The 24095-nt window shown below is 39.7% G+C and overlaps 1 protein-coding gene and 2 pseudogenes across 4 annotated transcripts in view; 1 reads left to right on the top strand and 2 right to left on the bottom strand.

Moving 5' to 3' along the window:
* TESK2 (testis associated actin remodelling kinase 2) overlaps positions 1-24095 on the bottom strand; it is a 129142-nt gene that overhangs the window by 49653 nt on the left and 55394 nt on the right. For 3 of the 4 annotated variants that reach the window (XM_027108721.1, XM_027108723.1, XM_027108722.1), the window contains exon 3: positions 17474-17595. The exons of the other annotated variant lie outside the window; for it this stretch is intronic. In XM_027108721.1, the coding sequence (XP_026964522.1) occupies positions 17474-17595 (122 nt within the window). The remainder of the gene's footprint in view (positions 1-17473; positions 17596-24095) is intronic. 4 annotated transcript variants of the gene reach the window in all.
* On the top strand, positions 3322-4113 carry LOC113621656 (BCL2/adenovirus E1B 19 kDa protein-interacting protein 3-like pseudogene; annotated as a pseudogene).
* On the bottom strand, positions 13595-15188 carry LOC113621655 (60S ribosomal protein L7-like; annotated as a pseudogene).

Below are 24095 nucleotides of genomic sequence, written 5' to 3'. Positions count from 1 at the left end.
AGGAAAATGAGGTTCAGAGTATTTAAGTGACTTGACAAAGATTAGAGAAGGTACTGGAATCTGGATCTATTAGGCTCCAAAGCCTATGCTTTGTTCTGTGACAATCAGTATGGAAGAAAAAGGCCAGTGGTTCAATAATAATTTCATTTTGATTCATAAAAAACTATCTATCTGTAAACTAATGAAAATCTTACTGGTTAGCTTTAAAAGTCTTTCTACTGCCAACTTTGAGCAATAAAAGCACCATCCATATTTTAAGAGTTCTTCTGACCTGTACTTGTCTTTCCAGAAAAATGTCTGACTCCAAAGTTCGGTAAAAAAAACAAAAGAGGCCTGAAATAAACCTACAGTAAAATATTAAAGTGTGGGGCTTCCCTGGTGGCGCAGTGGTTGAGAATCCACCTGCCAACGCAGGGGACACAGGTTCGAGCCCTGGTCCAGGAAGATCCCACGTGTCACGGAGCAACTAAACCCGTGTGCCACAACTACTAAGCCTGAGCTCTAGAGCCTGCGAGCCACAGCTACTGAGCCCATGTGCTACAACTAATGAAGCCCATGCACCTAGAGCCTGTGCTCCGCAACAAGAGAAGCCACCGCAATGAGAAGCTTGTGCACCACAGTGAAGAGTAGCCCCTCCTCGCCACAACTAGAGAAAGCCTGCGTGCAGCAACAAAGACCCAACGCAGCCATAAATTAATTAATTAATTAATTAAAAGATAATAATAAAAAAATAAAATGAACTGCTTTGCATCTTACTCCCAAATAAAGCAAAGATACCAATGCTCTCTTAGACTAGAAAAAATTACCAATAATCAAAAAGGAGAAGAGAGGGAAATGGCTCAGAACTCAAGGCCCAAAAGAGCTATGAATGTTAGATCCATAAAAAAAGGAGTACTATCCTTGGGTAAGGCTTGCTGCAGTTCAAACGTGTTTTAGAGGTATTACATCATGGAAGACTGGTTGTGCGAGGTCATAGATACGAAAACTCATAAGGAAAACTCAGCTGAACAGACATTAACCACCAGAGCCTCACATCAGGTGACACTAAGCAAAGCTGGTTCAGTCTGGCTTTCTCTTTTCTCTCCATGTTTCCCCCCCCCCCCCGCCCCCCGGTACGAGGGCCTCTCACTGTTGTGGCCTCTCCCGTTGTGGAGCACAGGCTCCGGACGCGCAGGCTCAGCGGCCATGGCTCACGGGCCCAGCTGCTCCGCGGCATGTGGGATCTTTCCGGACCGGGGCACAAACCTGTGCCCCCTGCATCGGCAGGCGGACTCTGAACCACTGCGCCACCAGGGAAGCCCTCTCCATGGTTTTTATAGTCCAATTTTAAGATAGCTACAGGCAGAATAAACATTCCGCAGCCATCACTAGATCATGTCAATAGCACTATATATAATAACAAAAGGACAAATCAAGTTCATGGTCAAATTTTACTTTTTCTTAGTGAAACAATACAAATATATAAAAACTTTAAATTAGATCTGCTTGCTTATAAATATTAAACCAGTTTAATAAATATAAAAACATCTTAGATTTCTGAGAGAAAAATATCCTCTATCTTGAATAACAACTGAAAGTAAAATGAGACTAAGAATGAATTCATTCTGTATGTTCATTATTTCATAGAAAATTTTAAACCACATTGCTCAAAACTGCCATGCAAGCAGCAAAATACCAAGTCTCCTGACAAAGGCAGAACTATTAATACATATATGTGCAGTGACTTTAAATGTTCCCCAAATGCTTTTTTTTTTAAATCCAGGAAGTTCAGGAGAACTAAAATCCACAAACCCGAGTATATAGATTGTCTCCCCAAGCACTGAAAAAGCTTCTTCTCCCTTCCCAAATTTATCCTTTAGTCTACAATTACTCATAAACTCACACCAAAATAGGAAAATATAAACACAAACTTCAAATTATGTGAGCATACTTCTGAAACACTCTCCCAATGATTTATTTCTTCCCGAATTCAATACAACAGGCAGGTATCAAGTAAATACTAAGTGCAAGGTTTGTACTCTCCATAGATAAACACTTAATTTTTTTTTTTACGGCCTGTCACATATATACTAAGCACAGTGCCAGGCAATGAGGATCAAGTGGGGGCCATAGAAATAAACATGATGGTTCTTTCTTTAAGGAGTTCACGAATAATGATAATAGTAGATAACATTTACTGAGCACTTATAATGTGTCAGACACTGTTCTAAATACTTTATAGGAATTACCTCATTTAATCCTTATGAAGACATTATGTAATAGGTACTACTACTATCTCCGTTTTACAGATGAAACTGAAGACAGATTAAGTGGCTTCCCCCAGGTCTAGCAAATGGCAGTCAGGACTGGATACTTAACTCTTTTTGTTTTGCTTAATACGCTATCTGTTTATTGTTGTTTGGATCCTTAACTCTTAAGCTTTATGCTATACAGCCTTATTATATGATGCTTCAGATGATTATAATAATAGCAGCATCAGTAATAAAAATAATAGCTAAGATTTAGTGCCTTGCATTGTGATAAGTTCTTTTTTTAAAAAATAAATTTATTTACTTTATTTTTGCCTGCGTTGGGTCTTCGTTGCTGTGTGCAGGCTTTCTCTAGTTGCGGTGAGTGGGGGCTACTCTTCCCTGTGGTGAGGTGGCTTCTCTTGTGGAGCACGGCTGTAGGCGCACGTGCTTCAGTAGTTGTGGTGTGCGGGCTCTAGAGGGCAGGCTCAGTAGCTGTGGCGCACGGGCTTAGCTGCTCTAGCAGCATGTGGGATCTTCCCCGACCAGAGCTTGAACCTGTGTTCTCTGCACTGTCAGGCTGATTCTTAACCACTGCACCACCAGGGAAGTCCCATGATAAGTTCTTTATGTATGTTATTTCATTTAATCCTCCCAGTGAAACCGAGTAGGACCTTGTGGGGCGCCTTGGCACAGAAGCCTTTCAAACAGCTGCTAATCTGGGAAGGGACGGGATGCAGAGACAAGGGAGGAGCAGTCAAGAAACAAAGTGCAGGGGACTTCCCCGGTGGTCCAGTGGTACAGAATCATGCAGGGGACGCAGGTTTGATCTCTGGTTGGGGAACTAAATTCCCACATGCGGCGGAGCAACTAAGCCTGCACGCCTCAACTAGAGAGCCCATGTACCGCAACTAAGACCCAATGCAGCCAAAAATAAAAAATAAATAAAAAAACAAGATATTCGTTAAAAAAAAAATAAAAGAAAAGAAACAAAGTCTAGTGTTGCTGCCTGAGAACCAGACAGTCCTGCTGCGACAATGTCGTCTCAGTACAGCAGCCGCCGGCCCCAGACAACAACTGTGAGGAAGGTGAACAGTCTCTGCCCCAACCAGCCGGCCTCAGCGTGGAGCTGAGGTGGAGCTCCCCATGAACAGCAGCAAGGCCAATGACAATGGCAATGGGAAAAATGGGGGGCTAGAACATGTACCCTCCTCATCCTCTATCCACAATGGAGATATGGAAAAGATTCTTTTGGATGCACAGCATGAATCTGGACAGAGTAGTTCAAGAGGCAGTTCTCACTGAGATAGTCCTTCCCCACAAGAAGTTGGGCAGATCATGTTTGATGTGGAAATGCACACCAGCAGGGACCATAGCTCTCAGACAGAAAAAGAAATTGCAGAAGGAGAGAAAGAAGTGAATTCTTTGAAGAAAATCGTAGACTGGGTATCTGACTGGTTCAGTAGACCTGAAAACGTTCCACCTAAGGAGTTCCACTTCAGGCACCCTAAACATTCCATTTCCTTAAGCATGAGGAAAAGTGGAGCCATGAAAAAAGGGGGGATTTTCTCTGAAGAATTTCTTAAGGTGTTCATTCCATCTCTCTTCCTCTCCCATGTTTTGGCTTTGGGGCTAGGCATCTACACTGGAAAACGACTAAGCACATCTTCTGCCAGTACCTACTGAGGGAAAAGAAGAGCCCCTGGGAAAGAGTGTGACTTGTGAAGTGGTGTACTGTCACAGTAGTTTATTTGAACTTGAGACCATTGTAAGCATGACCTAACCTACAACCTATTTTTACATATCCAAGTTCCAGTAACTCTCAAATCCAGTATTTTATTCAAACTCTGTTGAGGCATTTTACTAACCCCATTCCCTTTTTGGCCCATAAAACACTTTAGAATTTCCTAACAGAGTTTACTGTTGTTTAGATATTTGCAAGGGCTTCTTTTCTGCAAATGCCACCAGCAGATTATTTTTAATTTTGCCAACAATGCTGTTGTCTCCTTTTAGTACCATCAGACTTAGACCTGCATCATTCATGGTATAAATTTTACTCTTGCAAGATAACTCCCATCATTCTCTTAAAAAGAGACCAGGTTAGCAATTGATATGAAAGCTTTATTGTTTTGTTTTTCAAGACAAAGGCAAGCTTCTCTAAGCTCGAATTTACAGTTATTAAAAAAGAAAACAAAAACAAACAAACAAAATAAGACACTAGAAAAAAATACCCTGGGCAATAAAAAATTATTTTAAACCAAAAAAAGAGAGAGAGAAAAACAAAGTGCAGCCTTGGGGCAGGGCCCTGGTTCCACCTCAAGGGATACACATAACAATATCTTTGAGCTCTTCTACTGAACTAAAACCCCCAACAAATGGAAGACTTAGCATTCTTCATTCCAGAGAAGATCACAGTTCGATTAACTTTAAGAAGCTCATCAGGAGACCACCTAGGCCAGATTAAAGGCATGCAGGCCCTGTACACACCCTGATCCTTATCAGCGACCCCACCCTTGAACCACTGCTATAAAACTCATCAAATCTCCCCAGGTTGGGACACACAGTTTTTCAGGGCACAAGCCCGCTGTGTCCCCCTTTGCCTGGCAAAGCAATAAAGCTATTCCTTTTCACTTCACCCAAAACTCTGTCTCCGAGATTCGATTTGGCACCAGTGCAGAGAGGCCAAGTTTTCGGCATCACCATCAACCTGGTACAGTAGTACTATTATTATTCTCTACTTCACAGATGAGAAAACTGAGATTACAGAGGTTATATAACTTACCTAAGGTCCCCTAACTACTAAGAGACACAACCATCCTGAACCTCTCCTCTGAATTCCAGATTTGTTTACCCAACTGTCAACTTGATATCTCCTGATCTCCCATCCCCAAACCTGTCCCCTATTCAGTCTTCCTCAATGTAGTTACTGGCAATTCAATTCTCCCAGTCATTCAAGTCAAAAACCTAAGTAAGAGTCATTCTAGATTCCTGCTTCCTTGTGCTAATATCCCACACCCAATCCATTAGGAAATTCTATTGCCTCTACTTTCAAAAATATCCAGAATCCAATTACTTCTTTCCACCTACACTGCTACCCATAGTCCAAGCTCTGTCTAGATGACTGCAATTGCCTCCTAACTTAATTTTCCTCAGTTATAATTTACAAAGCTTCAAATAGGTATATAATGAAAATAGAACCCAGGGCTGCCCATATCACCACTGAATCCTACTCCCCTGAGTAAGTAACAATTCTTTTACTGTTTCTTCTATTTACCAATACAGCTCTAGCTAACATACTTATACTGCTATTTCTGACCTTCTACTGACTTTCCAGTGTGGAAGCTGAGGGTTCCACCCTCTTAAATTACTTCCTTTCAAATACTGGGTAAAAGACAATTTTGGGTAAAATCAATATTTAGGAGAAACAAAAACTCAGCATTTGCATTATTATGACTGATTATAATCACTACTAAGCCAAGTAATATATTATGAATACATTTTATTTCTTGCACAATTTTTAATGTTTTGCCTAATTTTTCATTTGCTTAGTTACTATATGCCTACCATTAATTCTTCCCAAAGTCTCCAACAGAATTGTAAAATTCTTCTGAATATGAATGTCCACCATGTCAAACACATCTGGAAATCCATGAATTCTTTCCTTAAACCCCACTCCCCAATATTTCTCCTAGAGTTCTTGATCCTCCCACTCCAGTTTGGACTGCTTATTCTCTAGACTGTTATCCAGCAGTCACCCTGGGTCTTGCTATCACCCTTCTTTCCAGATCTTACACCTTCCTTTTTATTTTTACTTAATTGTTTTGTTTACCCCCTTGTTTTTGATGGGATACATCCCCCAGAAGCTTCAAAAGAAAAGCTTTTGCAAGGGCAAAGTTTTCAAAATGTGGCATGTCTGAAAATGTCTTTACTCTCATGCCTGACTGGTAGTTTGACTGGATATAGAATTCTAAGTAGGAAATAATTTTCTCTCAGAAAGCATTGTTCCATCGGTAGAGCTTCCAGAGCTGGTGTTGAGAAGTCTGATACCATTTTAATTTTCAGTCTTTTATATGGCATCTCATTCCCCCCCGCCCATAGAAGTGCTTAGAATCTTATTTTTATTGCCCATATTCTAAAATTTCATAATCATATGCTCTGGGGTGGGTCTTTTTTTTCATTCATTGTGCTGGGCACTTGGTAGGACCTTTCACTTTGGAAGTTCATGCTCTTCAGCTGTAGAAAATGCTCTTGTATTAGTCAAAAACAGACTTCCTAGATTGATCCTTTAATTTTCTTATCTTTTCTCTCTTATTTTCCATCTTTGGCTTTTCTCCATTAACAGATGATTTCCTCAACTTTATCTCCTTGGCCTTCTAGTCAAATGGTTTAAATAAAACCATAACTAAATAATCATATAGAACCATATATAAATAAATAATTATATTTTTAAATTTCCAAGAATCTTTGAGAATCTTTGTGGTTCTCTAATTATTCCTATTTTATAGTATACCATTCTTGTTTCATTGATGCAGCTCCTTCTCTAACCTCTCCTGGAAGGATATATATTTAGAAGATAGTAATTAGAAGGTTTTTTGGTAGTTACATTTTAAAGTTTTCTTCTTTTACTTGGGGCTCTTCAATTTCTCCAAATCCACCAATTTCCTGGCAGGTGGTGGGGGTGTGGGTGGGAGGCAGATGATTCCTACCTGCTTAAGAGCCACGTGATAGAAGAGGACTAGAAGTCTCAAGAGCCTCACCATTCAGTATGCAGACAATCCCTTCATCTCCCTCTTCTCAGTATAATGTTCCTTTCCCATCTGCTGTCATTTTAGATGCTTACCTAGTATGAAGGTCGGTAAGCATTCTAACATTCTGGTTCAATTTTTTCCCCAAAATAAAAATTCATCTCTTGTCGGGGTGGGTGAGACTTAACTGATTGTTGCAAAGAATGGGGATGGTGACTTTTAGGCCCAGTTATCCCTGAAAAGACTTTCAATAGTCCTCCTATTTTCAGCCCAAGCCTGACATCCACCTTCAGATCCAGAGGTGAACTCTAAGTTTTGTAGGTTTCTGTGATGCAAACTGGCTTGCTTGTATGTAGTACCTGCTTCTATAGATACCATTTTATAGGCACTGGAAATATTGGGTTGGCTAAAAAGTTCGTTCGGGTTTTCCATAAGATGTTATGGAAAAACCCGAACAAACTTTTTAGCTAACCCAATACAGTGGTGAACATTATAAAGTTCTACCCTCAGGGAGCTCACCCTACCCTGGAGGCTATAAACAATAAGTAAACAAATGAATAAATAAGATATTTTCAAAGATGATAAGAATTATAAAGACAAAGCAGAATGAGGGGATAAATAGTGATATTGGATGGCTATTTTAGACAGGCTAGTCAACAAAAGTCTCTATGAGGAGGGGATATCTCAGAAGAAGCATGCCAAATAATTCTGGGATAAAGATATTACTATAGGAAATGGGAAAAGAAAGTACAAAGACTGAAGTAGGAAAGAGGTTGGTGCATTTGAGAAACAAAAAGGTCAGTAAGGGTGGTGGTTAGGATGGTGTAAGCTACAGGAAGAGTGATCAGAAATAAGGTCAGAGAGGCAGGCAGGACAAATTAAGGCCTTGTACATCAAAGCCCAGAGTTTAGATTTCATTTGAAGGGTGACAAAAAGTCACAGAAGGAAATTCAGCAGTGGGGGATGGTATGATCTGATTTACCTTTTTAAAGTTCAATCTGGCTACCATGGGGCAAGAGGGGAACTCAGCTAGGATGCTGGCTTGTGGAGGTAGTAAGTAGTGAGCAGACAGGGCATATTTTAAAGATAATGCTAAACTACCTGAAGGTTTGAGGTAGGATGTAAAGGAAAGATATTAAGGATGACACCTAGGTTTTGGGCCTAAATAATAGATGAATGGCAATTCCATTTGCTGAGATGGGAGAGGTCTAGAAAGTAAAATATGGGGGCGGGGTAGGAAAACGATCAACGGGGGTCCATAATACATACTCAATAAATGGTAGCCATTGTTTATATTAAAAATCATCTTCCATTATATGTCAATTATATCTCAATAAATTTTTTTAAAATCACCTTCTTTCTGGGGTTGTACTACTTCACTCTCCACAGATGATGACATAAACAGTACTGAAGCTTATTCCACATTTTATTTTACAGAAACTTTCTGGTTATATGAAATTAGAACTTAGACTCAATTCCTAAGTCATTAGACTTTCTACCTTAGTACAGAGAAGAGAAAACAATATTAAGACCCCCCCTTACCAATACGCTAGTATTATAAAATTTGCTTTGAGGGCTATATCGACACTCTTTCACCTAGTTACTCACTAGGATTTCAATGATAAAATCAAAAAGATGCACCTTAATCCATCATTTTTATTTATTTATTTATTTAAAATACTTTTTTTTTTTTTTTCCCCGGTACGCGGGCCTCTCACTGTTGTGGCCTCTCCCATTGCGGAGCACAGGCTCTGGACGCGCAGGCTCAGCGGCCATGGCCCAGCCGCTCCACGGCATGTGGTATCTTCCCAGACCGGGGCACGAACCCATGTCCCCTGCATCAGCAGGCAGACTCTCAACCACTGCGCCACCAGGGAAGCCCTATTTAAAATACTTTTTAAAAATTTATTTATGTGGCTGAGCCGGGTCTTAGTTAAGGCATATGGGATCTTCGTTGCAACACATGGGATCTTTTAGTTGCAACATGTGGAATCTTTTAGTTGCGGCATGTGGGATCTAGTTCTCTGACCAGGGATTGAACCCAGGCCCCCTGCATTGGAAGCACAGAGTCTTAACCACTGGACCACCAGGGAAGTCCCAATCCATCATTTTTAAATGCTTCCCATTTATTCTGAACAGCACACACACACACACACACACACACACACACACACATATACTCTGAGATAATACATTTTTCAAACCTGATCATTTAAAAATTATTCAGGGACTTCTCTGGTGGTCCAGTGGTTAAGACTCTGTGCTTCCAATGCAGGGGGCCCGGGTTCAATCCCTGGTCAGAGAACTAGATCCCACATGCATGCTGCAACTGAGACTGCATGCCACGGCTAAGAGTCCACATGCAGCAACAAAGATCCCACGTGCCATAACTAAGACCCAGCGCATCCAAATGAATAAATAAATATTTTAACATAAAATAAAATAAAAATTATTCAACATTAACTCAATGTGATTTCTAACCTGGTCCATTCCCCTCTTTTAACAAAAGGAGAAACCAAAGCCCAGAGGTCAAATATCTTGTCCAAGAGAACACAATTAGGAAATCGTGGATTGGTGTTAGGTCAAATAACTTGTCCAAGAGAACACAACTAGGAAATCATGGAGTGGTGTTAAATGCATAAGAGGAATAGTTGAAGATAAGGCTGGAAAAACAGGTCAGACATTAGCTGTCAGCCTAAAGAATTTTTGACTCAATTCTGAAATAAATGGGAGCCACAAAAGGTTTTTAAGAAATAAGCTATACAATTAGAGCTATGTATCAGGAAGAGTGAAAGGTGGGCAAAAAGATAGGAAAAATAACTCACTCCAGGCAAAGTGAAGAGGACTGAATTGACAGATGCATAAAGGAAGGAACAGATGCAAAAGTCTTTGAAGATTTAGAATCAAGAGCTTAGCTTCTGATTAGAAGCAAGGAATAAAAGAAATAACCAAAGATGACTTTGGGATTTTCATAATGGGTAACTGGAAAGAGTGCTCTCTTAATAGCTGAGATTGGGAAAATACCCTGCCGTATCCTCATAGCATTAGCGGATATTAATCTGTTTCCTAGATGTACAGTTTGCTTCCTCAGGAGACTGTCTGGGAGACAGCCCTCTACTTCTCTTCTATTCACCATGATATTACCTAGCACAGGGCTGGACTGAGTAGCTCCAAACAAATATTTGGTTATTTGAAAGCATATTCTTCATTTTAACAAAATGGCAATCATATTGTTGCAAATGGATTCTGAAGGGGAGCTAAAACAATTCTGAAAAAAATTGGTAGATAGGAAAATAAATTCAGAATGTGACCTAAAGAAAAGTAAGCATGAGAATGTGAACAAGGAGTCTAAAAGAAATATTAAATTTCTCATGGCATGAAGAATAACAAAGAGGTATGAGAACAAATCTTGGTACAGGTCCTCAAAAAGGCCATTGGGGAGTGGAAGTGAGCAAGGCATGGTATTGGGTTACAGATCTTGAGCGTAAGACTTCCTGGCATAAACAACCTTATTCACAAGAGGCCCAAACTATCAGTCCCTGCACTCAACAAAGCACTTCATTGTTCTTTTTTTAAACTGATAAATTAGAGCAACTGATGATAAAACAACCAATCTTAACTGTATCCATGTATTAAAAAAAATACATACACACAAACAAAATATACACACCTACTTGCCTCTATGACTCGTCAGGCCCACTCCTTTCCTTCCAACTAGAAATCTTAGAAGGGAGAAAGATAAAAGGAAAAGAGGAAGTAGGGAGGTTGGGGTCAAGAAAAAGAGAGAAATAAAACTGCAAAAATTCAGCTCACTCACTCCTGCTGGGCACAAAATAGCTGTGGCAGCAGAGGACCAAGCCATGCCCAGAGGATTAGATACCCACCATCTGGCAGGTCATACAGATACCCTTTTTTCCCAAGTAGGCCTTCAAAATCACTAATGCAGCAATTTTCAACATTTTCTTTGTTTTAAGTGGAGATCTTTTCTTCAAAATTCTTATATGGAAGTTCAATATAAAACAGATACAGAGTGAAGCTACTCTGGCTGGATGAAGCAAAAATGGAAACCGAAAGCCTCAGCTGCTCAGCAACCTCCCTCCTGGGGCCAAGCCCCTGAGGAGGCATATCTGTGAAAATCCTAGGGTTCCAAGAGATGGATTCGTCCCAATTTAAATCTCATAATCTCAGTATGAGGGGAAACTTTGGTTCATACTTCTGCCTCAGCTTTTGCACCTATAAAAACTAACTAACCTATACTAACAGCTTGAAAATAGACTAAGAGCCATACTAACAAACAGTAACAAAAAATTTGAATTATAAAAAATATAAAGTATTAACAATAAATTTCTAAGACAACTTGAAAAGCATTTAGGAAATAAAAATTCTAAGAATTTTGAGACTGGAACATAGTTATGCATAGTTTGATATTTAAGGCATCCTAGGGAAGTATAAAAAATGCTTCTACTGCTATAGTACTCCTCTGGGTAACAAAAGCCAAGAGGACTCTGCTTGCTCTAGGCCCCTAGTAGGATAATTTCCTTTTGTTGTATTCAAAATATACATTGAAAGTAAAGACACAAAAACATGAAAGATATAAACAACTAGAACTTCTTTAAAAAGTAATCCATGTCCCTGCTTTTAACTGCACTATATTTGAGACAGATGGCTTATGCAGAACAAAAAAGTCACCATCAGAGTGCAAACCCACCATGGTTAACAATAATCATAATAATTTTCATGCTTACTGTGGATTATAACAGATCCATAGGCTTTATGTACATTACCTCATTTGTTGGTTCACTGTAAAGATCAAGATAGAATTAACACTACCTTTTACATATTAGAAAACTTAGCTGACAGCAAAGAATATGATTTTTTATATAAAAGGGAAAGGTGTGTCATTCCTGAGCAAAAGAGATAGGCTAAGAAAGTAGATCAAGGTGACATCAGAATAGGAATGGTATTCATCACACCACCACGTTTCTAGGCTGAAACACATATATATTTAGTGAAACAAGAGCAAAGATGTACATGGACTGTAGGCCAGGATGTCCAATATAGTAGCCACTAAGCTTCATGGGGTAATTTAAATTTAGTTCGTTGTTTGTACTAGCCACACGTCAATGCTCATTAGCCACATGTGGCTATTGGACAGCACAGATAAAGAACATTTCCATCATTTCAGAAAGTTCTATTCTATTCAACAGCATTACTCTAGCAGAAAACCCTTGAATGTATTAAAAACAGCTGCAGGGACCTCCCTGGTGGTCCACGGGTAAGACTCTGCACTCCCAATGCAGGGGGCCCGGGTTCGATCCCAGGTCAGGGAACTAGATCCCTCATGCATGCTTCAAAAAAAAAAAAAACAGACCCTGTATGCCGCAATGAAGATCCTGAGTGCCGCAACTAAGATCCAGGGCAGCCAAAATAAATAAATGAATAAATTTTTTAAAAAAAGACAAAAAACAGCAGCAGACCCTCAACAAATGCTTGGTGAGTGAATGAATGATAAAAGACAGACGGGATGCAATGAGACATTTAAAAAACTAGCCAGAGGAAAAGAAACTAATAATAATAGCTAACATTTACTGGGCACTTAACACAAGCCAGGTGCTTTATATGGACTAAATTAATCCTCAATAACAACTCTATGAGGGATTTACTGTAATTTACCTCATTATAGATGGGAAAACTAAGGATCTCAGAGGTTAAGTAACTTTCCCAAGATCCACAATTTGAATCCAGGCAGCTTAATCTAGAATCTAGAGCCTGTTTTTAATCATTATATTATACTATTCTACTTCTTATATAACAATTATATTTTTATTTTTTTTTAGATTTTTTTGATGTGGACCATTTTTAAAGTCTTTATTGAATTTGTTAAATATTGCTTCTGTTTCATATTTTGGTTTTTTGGCCACGAGGCATGTGGGATCTTACCTCCCCAACCAGGGATCGAACCTGCACCCCCTGCACTGGAAGGCGAAGTCTTAACCACTGGATCACAAGGGAAGTCCCTATAACAACTATATTTTTAAATTTTGCTGTCATGGAATAAAATTTGTTTAAAGTCAATCTTCCCATGCAATCACCAGTCAAGTTCATAGTGAAGAGAATAAAAAAAAGAAGTGGTGAATAAAAAAGATTGGCAGGAAATACGCCAAACGTTAACATTAGCTTGATCCCTAGATGCTGCGATTAAGGAAAATTTTTATTTTCCTGTTTTTGCTAATTCTATTTTCTAAATGTTCCATAGTGATGATGTATCCCTTCTGCAATAATAATAAGACAATAAAAATACTACTTTTTAAACAAGATGAAAATATAATCAGCTTAAGAATTCCTAAGCAGGGACTTCCCTGGTGGCGCAGTGGTTAAGAATCCGCCTGCCAATGCAGGGGACACGGGTTTGAACCCTGGTCCAGGAAGATGCCACATGCCGCAGAGCAACTAAGCCCATGCACCACAACTACTGAGCCTACGCTCTAGAACCCGCAAGCCACAACTACTGAGCCTATGTGCCACAACTACGGAAGCCCACATGCCTAGAGCCCGTGCTCCACAACAAGAGAAACCACCAAAATGAGAAGCCTGTGCACTGCAACGAAGAGTAGCCCCTGCTCGCCACAACTAGAGAAAGCCTGTGTGCAGAAACGAAGACCCAATGCAGCCAAAAATAAATAAATAAATTTATTTTTTAAAAAAATTCCTAAGCAGAACATCAAATCAGGACTCAACCATCCCACTCTCAAACATTGTAGATGCCCCCTAACTGATCTCTTGGCTACCAGTCTCCCCAACACTAAACCATTCCACATTTGCCACCAGTTACCCTCTGTCATCTAGTCCCTGCTCAGAATCCAATACACAAAGCATAAAATAAAATATTCTTGGCTTTATGCAAAACATTTCTGAATAGTCTGGCCCAATTCTACCTTTCCATGTTTATCTACCAGTACTATCCCATCAAATCCTCTAGGAGAGGCATGATAGAAAGAGTTCTTCTAGAAGCATGGTAGAAAGAGCCCAGACCTCAGAGTCACAGACCTCAGCCAACACATAATCTCTTGGCCTCAGTTTCTTAAAGGGAGAATCGTTGTGAAGATTAAATCTTTTAATAGGTAAAGCATGCAGCATACGACAAAGACTTCAGGAAATGGTGGTTTTCTCATTGTTATTATTAGTCCAAAAAAATTTTTTTTTCAATCTGAAAGCAGTCATTGTTAATTAACTGACCAGATCACAAAAATAATCATCATAGGTATCTTAGTTCATCCTTCTAACAAGCTGTTGATCTGGTCCTCCCTGTTGCCAGCAACTCCACCTTCTACAAAATGGGTGGTCATTTTCTTCATTCCACCTCACGGAGAAGATAATTTGAAGGGTCACAGGAAGTTGTTTGCTTCTTTGAAGCATTTTCCAATGGTACAGGTCTCATAAATAGGATCCTCCATGTAGATAATGCCATATTTACCAAGAGATCAGGCAATCAGTGTATCATCTGTCAGGGCAATTTGCTTCTTGTTGATTTTGCCATAACCACACCTGAATTCATTTATTGAGTTCAGGTTCGGTTACCCCCACTAAATATATGGTTCCACAGTCCTCGGCATGTTAAATGGAGCTTTGTTGATCTTAACAAAGGTGCCATTGAAGACTTGGCAAAGGTAAGGAGCTGTAACATCTTTCAGACCTTTGGGCTCACACCACTGATACCTCTGATCCTGATGACAGATGCCAATTTGGGTTCCACAGGTGCATAGAAGTTGCCAGCTTTTCTTACCATCCTAGCCATTAGAATCTCAGTTCTGTACATCTGCCTATACTCTTTGTGATAGCGCTTAGCTTCTTCATAGACAAGCTTCATCCTTGCCTTTTGAAGCATCTTTTGGGCAAACTTTTTCCCCAGGCACTTGGTCTTCAGCTCTGCAAAATTCCTTTACTTTTTCTTAAGGGTTTCTGGCACAGCAGGAACATTATTTTTCTCCTCGCCCGCACCCTCCATAACCAAATGGGTTTTTAATTCACTGACTCCTCAAAAAGCTTTGCGCTTTTACCTCTGTGCTTTATTTATTATTATTATTTTGCTCCTTTCTGAGTTCCTTCGCTATCTTCTAAAATCCTATTAAAATTCAAGTTACAGGGACTTCCCTGGTGGTCCAGTGGTAAAGAGTCCGCCTTGGGACTTTCCTGGTCATGCAGTGGTTAAGAATCTGCCTGCCAATGCAGGCGACACGGGTTCGATCCCTGCTCCGGAAAGATCCCACATGCCACGGAGCAACTAAGCCCATGCACCACAACTACTGAGCCTGCACTCTAGAGCCCGCAAACCACAACTACTGAGCCCGCGCACCACAACTACTGAAGCCCACGTGCCTAGAGCCCATGCTCCGCAACAAGAGAAGCCACCGCAATGAGAAGCCTACACACCGAAACAAAGAGTAGCCCCAGTTCACCACAACTATAGAAGGCCCATGCACAGCAATGAGGACCCAACACAGCCAAAAATAAATAAAATAAATTTATTTTTTAAATAAATAAATAAAATTACTGGCTGAACATTTCTGTAGTGGACTAGGAAGCCAATAATTCTATACAAAGGTATAAAGTTTCAATTAATCAGTATAATCTAATTCCATAATTTTCTACCACTGACCACACATGTAAGTCATACTTAAGTTATATGATTTCTCTTTAGTCCAATATAAATATTAGCCTTAAACAACCCTAAGTAAATTGCACTTTTAACTTTTCCAACTCTCTTACACATATGCCCTACTTTAATAATATATTGACTTAAATTTTCTTATTTGGTTTCATTTAGAAATATACTCCCCTCACTAAAAAGTCAAGATAGGGGGCTTCCCTGGTGGCGCAGTGGTTGAGAGTCCGCCTGCCGATGCAGGGGACACGGGTTCGTGCCCCGGTCCGGGAGATTCCACATGCCGCGGAGCGGCTGGGCCCATGAGCCATGGCCGCTGAGCCTGAGCGTCCGGAGTCTGTGCTCCGTGGCGGGAGAGGCCACAACAGTGAGAGGCCCGCGTACCACAAAAAAAAAAAAAAAAAAAAGTCAAGATAGGGACTTACCTGGTGGCGCAATGGTTAGGAATCCTCTTGCCAATGCAGGGGACACAGGTTAGAGCCGGGGTCTGGGAAGATCCCACATGCCGCGAAGCAACTAAGCCCTTGCGCCACAACTACTGAGCCTGCGCTCTAGAGCCTGCATGCCTAGAGCCCATGCTCCGCAACAAGAGAAGCCACCGCCATGAGAAGCCCGCACACCGCAACGAAGAGTAGCCCCCACTCGCCGCAACTAGAGAAAGCCCGTGCACGGCAAAGAAGACCCAATGCAGCCAAAAATAAATAAATTTATTTTTTAGAAAAAGTCAAGATAGAGTGAGAAAGATTCATATACAGTAACCCCTTGGTATCTGCAGGGCATTGGTTCTAGGACCACCCCACCCCCTACCCTGTGAGGATACCAAAATCCACAGATGCCCAAGTTCCTTATATAAAAAGGCATAGTATTCACATATAACTACACATATGCATATACTCCCATATACTTTAAATCATCTCTAGATTACTTACAATACCTAATACAATGTAAATGTTATATAAATAGTTGTAAATACAATGTAAACAGTTGCTAGGCACAGCAAATTCAAGTATTGCTTTTTGGAACTTTCTGGAATTTTTTTCCCAAATATTTTCAGGCTGTGATTGGTTGAATCTGTGGATGCAGAACCTGCCGATATGGAGAGCTGACTGTACTAATTACTAGAAAGCAATGATTGTATAACCTTATTATACATACGAATAATTCTCCTTTAAAAAGGTAAACTATGTCTCCTCAAGTGAGTGCTAACAGTTAAGAGTAGATAGCCTGGGGGCATAATTTTATTTTTATTTTCACTGATTTAATTATGATTCCTCCTAAACCAATTTAAGAAAATTAAATAACAACTAAAATCATCTCTCTTGGATAAATTACCAATTCAGCAATAGGTAACAACAGTTCTAATGAGCTGCTACTAAGATAAAGCAATTTGAGAGACATAAGGAAGTTGCTTTATTTTTTTAAAATATTTTATTTATTTGCTTTGTTTATCTGGCTGTGCTGGGTCTTAGTTGCGGCACGCGGGATCTTTTAGTTGCGGCATGAGGGATTTTTAGCTGTGGCATGCAAACTGTTAGTTGCGGCATGTGGGATCTAGTTCCCTGACCAGGGATCAAACCCAGGTCCCCTGCATTAGGAGGGCGGAGTCTTAGCCACTGGACCACCAGGGAAGTCCCAAGTTGCCCTATTAAATGCAGTTAATTACCAGAAAACTAAGTCTCAGTAGCTAGAAAAAGACCTAGAGCACAGCTAAATCCCAGCAAGACAGATTTAGCATGAAATCTTGAATCCCTCTTTTCAGCTTTTAATACTATTCTAACAAGTCTCCAATAATGTTTCAGCTTTCTCACTGATCCCCAGAAGGAAGGAAAAGCCATTACCTAAGGATGTTGGGATGGGAGAGTCTATTCATGAGCTGCACTTCTTTCAGCATGTTTGCACGGTTACTGCTCAAAGTGTTCATCTTAAGAGCCATCACCTGGCCAGAAGCTCGGTGGCGCACCTAGAAAATAAAATGGGACAAAAAAAGAGGCTCAAGGGCGGCAGCTATATAATGAGGTCAAAGCCTCCAGGTGTAGAACATGCCAAGATGTTTTACTGCCAATTTAGATAAAGTAGACATGGTAAGGGATGTTTTTCTATAAACTCTGATTACATTAGGATCTCACTTCCATTAACAAAGATTTATTCCATCGAAGACCAAAATTGTTTCACATTAAACTGGCTAGAAACACATTGTTAATAATACCTCAAGAAATCATGTCTTTAAAATAAAAAAAAAAAAAACCTTAGGAAAAAATGGGGAAAATTTATTAGGCTGGTTTCTTAAGGCCAACATTGCTGAGTCTTAGCAAACTGAAAGGAAAAAGTCTCTTTTGTGGAATTTTAATTGTGCACAGAAAAGATTCATGCATAAGCCTTATATAACACATAATGAACTATAAAACTGTCTTTACAGGACACTAAACCCACATCCTCAAAATCTCCCCCAAGCACCATAAAATGTATATCTATAAGAAAAAAACGTATTGCATGTTAAATATAGAAAGAAGGCAGTGAATCCTTTGGAGCTAATACTGTAGTAACCCAACACAAAGTACCTTATAATTATTTACACACACTCAAGTCAGATATAAAAACATGAGCCACACCACTCACACTATTACCCATATGCACAGAGCAAAGTCTACTTCTAAAACATTCATTCTCTGTAGGTTCAATCTATTTTACATATAAAAATATTATTTTATAATTTCAATGCACACTCAACAGGTTTAAAAAGAAACACAATACTTGCAAGAAAATTAACTATGTTTTCAGCCTCTAAATGTGGTGTCAGTAGTAGCAAAATGAGACTATCAGAGAAAATATTTTGCCTTACCCAAAAAAAGCTCAATTATTCACTTAGATATGTGTTTCCTACTGAATTATGAATGAGGCAGTAGAAAAGTTATTAAGTACCAAGGACCTCATTACTTTCTGGTTAAAAAAAAATTCATTTCAGGGTTTCCCTGGTGGAGCAGTGATTAAGAATCCACCTGCCAATGCAGGGGACACGGGTTCGAGCCCTGGTCCAGGAAGATTCCACATGCCGCAGAGCAACTAAGCCCGTGCGCCACAACTACTAAGCCTGCGCTCTACAGCCCGCAAGCCACAACTACTGAGCCCACGTGCCACAACTACTGAAGCCCACGTGCCTAGAGCCCGTGCTCCACAACAAGAGAAGCCACCGCAATGAGAAGCCTGCACACGGCAACAAAAAGTAGCCCCTGCTTGCCGCAACTAGAGAAAGCCTGTGTGCAACAACGAAGACCCAACTCAGCCAAAAATAAAATAAATTTTAAAAAAAAAAGAATGATTAAAAAAAAATTCACTTCAGATCATGCACAACAGGGACTTGCTATGCAAAAATGTCATCATCCTATGGACTTTCAGAGTATTGTTTCAGTATATTATTTCCAGTTGACCAAGTGGAAATTCCAGTAGAAATCATGACAATCTACTTAATTCTTCAATCTCCAGAAATTCTTTGACATGACAATAGCCCCAGAAGTTTAGTGTTAATATAGAACAGACATCACAGCTTATCTTAAAATTCAAAGAAACAATGCTTCAGAGTAGCCAGACATAAGAAGGGGAAGAAAGAAGCAAAACACTCAGAGCCACAGGAACCCTGAACAGAAGAACTGAGGCAGAACACTGGCTGTCTCTCCCCTCTTCTAGATCACTTAGTGAGATTTGGAACCCAACTCTCTTCCTAGTGCATCAATGATTCTGTTGTCATGTACCTCGTGATTGATGAAAGAGAAGTGGCTTTCCTTTTCAGATCCTGCATGGATAAGTTAAAAGAGACATTTATATACAAAGAACACACTGACAGTATTTTTCCAACTCTATTTACAGAAAACATCTGTGTTGTAATAAGCGCTCTCCATTCTGAAACTCACTCCTCTTTTTTTTTTTTCATCATCTGAAAATTATCACTGAGCTTTTTTTTTAAAAAGTCTGCTTTTAAGAAAGTTTAATATTGGGACTTCCCTGGTGGCACAGTGGATAAGACTCCACGCTCTCAATGCAGGGGCCCTGGGTTCGATCCCTAGTCAGGGAACTAGATCCCAAATGCATGCTGCAACTAAGAGTTCACCTGCCACAACTAAGGATCCCATGTGCTGCAATTAAGGAGCCTGCGAGCTGCAACTAAGGAGCCCTGGAGCCTCAACTAAGGAGCCCACCTGACGCAACTAAGACCCGGTGCAACCAAATAAATAAATAAATATATAAATAAATAAAAGAAAGTTTAATATTAAAATAACGTGTGAAATTTAGGGATAAAAATCTGTTTCAAACTAATCATAAAAAACCTTACTTCCGGGCTTCCCTGGTGGCGCAGTGGTTGAGAATCTGCCTGCCAATGCAGGAGACACGGGTTCGAGCTCTGATCTGGGAAGATCCCACATGCCGCGGAGCCACTAGGTCTGTGAGCCACAACTACTGAGCTTGCACGTCTGGAGCCTGTGCTCTGCAACAAGTGAGGCCGCGACAGTGAGAGGCCCGCGCACCGCAATGAAGAGTGAGTGGACCCCGCTCGCCGCAACTAGAGAAAGCCCTCACACAGAAACGAAGACCCAACACAGCCAAAAATAAATAAATAAATAAATGTATTAAAAAAAAAACCTTACTTCCTTAAACAAGTGATGAACATGTCCATAACATTGTAGTTGTCTTTCATTTGCATAAAATATTTTTCTTCTTTCTTCTTAGCCCCTCAAATTCTACCTATCTTTGAAGGCCACACTCAAATATCCCCTTCCTCTCTGAAGTCTTCCTTGACTCTCTCTAGGAACTATTTGTGGTATCCCTCTTTATACTGCCTCAGAACAACATTCGGAACACCAGTATACCACTCACCACACAGTTCTGTACATAAATACCTCCTTGCTAGGCTACAAAGCATCTTGAGACCAGGCTCTATGTTGTATTTGTCTTTGTCTTGCAGAAGGCCTGGCACATCATAAGGTCACAGTGAAAACAACAGCAACAACAGTTAGTTAAATGATACTTCTAATGTACTTTCTAAGGACAGTGAATCATTTATTTATCCAGGTAATTTCTTTGGGGGGTGGTGCTTTTCTTTGTTTTTCTTTTTTTGGTGGCAGAGATTTGGGGGGGAGGATGCAAACAGAAAAGTAGTATAAGATTTGGCTTAAATTTTCTGGAGTTTACCATCTAGAAAGGGACAAACAATAAGCTATATGACTAGTCAGATAAGAAAGAGAATAAAGAATCAAATACAGCATGAGAGGTATTTATATGAATGTTGATGCACTTAGGGAAAAACTTCATGGGACTTCAGTGACACCTCCAAGAATTAACAGATTTGGATAGATTTTTTTAAAGTACAGAACAGACTACAGGTGATAAAGAAAAAAGTACCATCAAATTTAGAGGTTCACAGAATATAGGGAACCTGCCTAAATGCAGGAGGATCTTCATTCCAAGTTGTCAAAACCATGAAAATTAATTAGCCCTCAAATCTACTTAGATTTTCAGATTAAAGGGAAGGCCTATTTCTGCCTAAGTTTGTCCTCTACACATAGATCATCGTTACTACTACTAAGAGGATTCCCAAGAGATTGATATCTTTAAATATCTTTCTTTTTTTTTTTAATATATAGAATTGCCATATGATCCAGCAATTCTACTTCTGGGTATATACCCAAAATAATTGAAAACAGGGTCTTGAAAAAATATTTGTACACCCAAGTTCATAGCAGCATTATTTACAATAGCCAAAAGGCAAAAGCAATCCATCCATCGACAGATGAACAGATAAACAAAATGTGGTATATACCATAATGGAATATTATTCAGCCTTAAAAAGGAAGGAAATTCTGACACATGCTGCAACACGGATGAACCTTGAAGATATTATGCTACGTGAAGTAAGTTAGTCACAAAATGACAAATACTGTATGATTCCACTTATATGAGGTTCCTAGGGTAGTCAAACTCATACAGAAATAATGTAGAATGGTGGTTGCTAAGGGTTGTGGGGAGGGGAAGAATTTGGAGCTGTTTAATTGGTACAGAATTTCAGCTTTGCAAGATGAAAAGAGTTCTGGAGAGTGTAGCACAAAAACGTGAACTGAACTATACACTTAAAAATGGTTAAGATGGGGCTTCCCTGGTGGCGCAGTGGTTGAGAGTCCGCCTGCCGATGCAGGGGACACGGGTTCGTGCCCCGGTCCGGGAAGATCCCACATGCCGCGGAGCGGCTGGGCCCGTGAGCCATGGCCGCTGAGCCTGCGCGTCCGGAGCCTGTGCTCCGCAACGGGAGAGGCCACAACAGTGAGAGGCCCACGTACGGGAAAAAAAAAAAAAAATGGTTAGGATGGTAAATTTTATGTTATATATACTTTATCACAATTATAAATAAAAGAAGGAAGGTAAAAAAAAAAAGAAGGAAGGTAAGGAAGAAAAGAAAGAAGAGATGGAGAGAAAAGAGGAGAGGAGATGTGAGGAGCGAAGGGTAAGGGAGAGGATCACCAAGGTAAGGAAATTACTACCTCTCCTTGACTTTTAAACTCATCTGATGCTACCACAGGATCTTCAAATCCACTTTCTAAAGAAGAGCATAGCAGAGTGGTGAAGTACTCGAGCTTTGGAGATGAGCAGACCGAATCCAAGTTTTAACACTTAAATGATTAGAGTGACTTCTCATTGAAGTCTTCTGTTGTAAAATGAAGAGAATAATAGTCTCTGTCTCACATGGAGGATAAAATGATGTTGTTATGTTAGATAAACAAAATAATGTGTATAACATACTTAACACTGTGCTTGGCACATAGTAAACATTCAAATAAATAGGTGTTGTTTTTAATAAAAATAAGAAACTATATGTTCATAAGAATTTAACATATCAGGTGAGTTTGAGATGATATAGAAAATGTACACTTGTAATTTTAAGTAAAAATAGCAATATTCAAATCTGTATATGCCCCTGAGATTGTTTATTTATTACAAAGGGGAAAAGGTACTTTTACAATGGAGCAGTCTGGTGGCTAGCACTTAACCAAGGGATCTTATTTAGCATTACCGAAAGTAAGACATGCAACATTATCGAAAGTAAGACATGCAACATTATCAACCTTCTGATACAATGTATTATACTTGCCAAAATGTTTAACTCAAATCTAATTATAAGAAAAAAATTAGACATATTCAGAATATCTAAAATACAACTGGATGGTACTCTTCAGACAAAGTGTGGGGGAATATTCCACATTAAAAGAGATTAATAGTCATAACCACTGAAATGAAATGCATGAAACCTTGATTGGATTCTGGGTCAAAAAAAGCTGTAAAAGACTTTTTGGAGGCAAACAGGAAAAAAATTTTTTAATGGAATTATTTATTTATTTTTTAAATTTTTTTGCTGTGCCCTGAGGCTTGTGGGATCTTAGCTTCCCAGCCAGGGATTGAACCCAGGCCCCAACAGTAAAAGTGCTGAGTCCTAACCACTGGACAACCAGGGAATTCCCAGGGAAATTTTAAATAGGGACTGTATATTAAATTATTTTACTGAATTAAGGTTAATTGTCTAAGGTATAAATAGTGATACTATGGCTTTGTAGGAGAATATATTCTTGGAAGATACATACTAAAGTATTTAAGTGTCACGATGTCTGCAATTTGCTTTCAAGTGGTTTGCCAGAAAAAATACAGAGAGATAAAGCAATGCAACAAAATATTAATAATTGGTGATTCTAGTTGAAGGGACTTAACAGAGGTCTATTGCATTAGTCTTTCAATTTTCTACAGATTTTAAAAGTTTCCACGGGACTTCCCTGGTGGCGCAGTGGTTAAGAATCCACCTGCCAATGCAGGGGACACGGGTTCAAGCCCTGGTCCAGGAAGATCCCACATGCCATGGAGCAACTAAGTCCGTGGCAACAAAGCCACAACTGCTGAGTCCGAGTGCCACAACTACTGAAGCCCGTGTGCCTAGAGCCTGTGCTCCGCAACAAAAAGCCACTGCAATAAGAAGCCCGTGCACCATATACCCTGAGAAAACCATAATTCAAAGAGTCATGTACCACAATGTTCATTGCAGCTCTATTTACAACAGCCAGAACATGGAAGCAACCTAAGTGTCCACAACAGATGAATGGATAAAGAAGATGTGGCACATATATACAATGGAATATTACTCAGCCATAAAAAGAAACAAAATTGAGTTATTTGCAGTGAGGTGGATGGACCTAGAGTGAAGGTCCATACATACAGAGTGAAGTAAGTCAGAAAGAGAAAAACAAATACCATATGCTAACACATATATATGGAATCTTAAAAAAAAATGGTTCTGAAGAACTTAGGGGCAGGAAGGAATAAAGACACAGACGTAGAGAATGGACTTGAGGACATGGGGAGGGGGAAGGGGAAGCTGGGACGAAGTGAGAGAGTGGCATGGACATATATACACTACCAAATGTAAAACAGATA

Source organism: Aethalodelphis obliquidens, unplaced genomic scaffold (assembly GCF_003676395.1).
Source record: "Aethalodelphis obliquidens isolate GAN/ISIS:26980383/991018 unplaced genomic scaffold, ASM367639v1 scaffold9, whole genome shotgun sequence".
NCBI classification, from domain to species: Eukaryota; Metazoa; Chordata; class Mammalia; order Artiodactyla; family Delphinidae; genus Aethalodelphis; species Aethalodelphis obliquidens.
The sequence above is the reverse complement of the archived record's forward strand: the minus strand, read 5'-3'. Positions and strand labels throughout refer to the sequence as shown.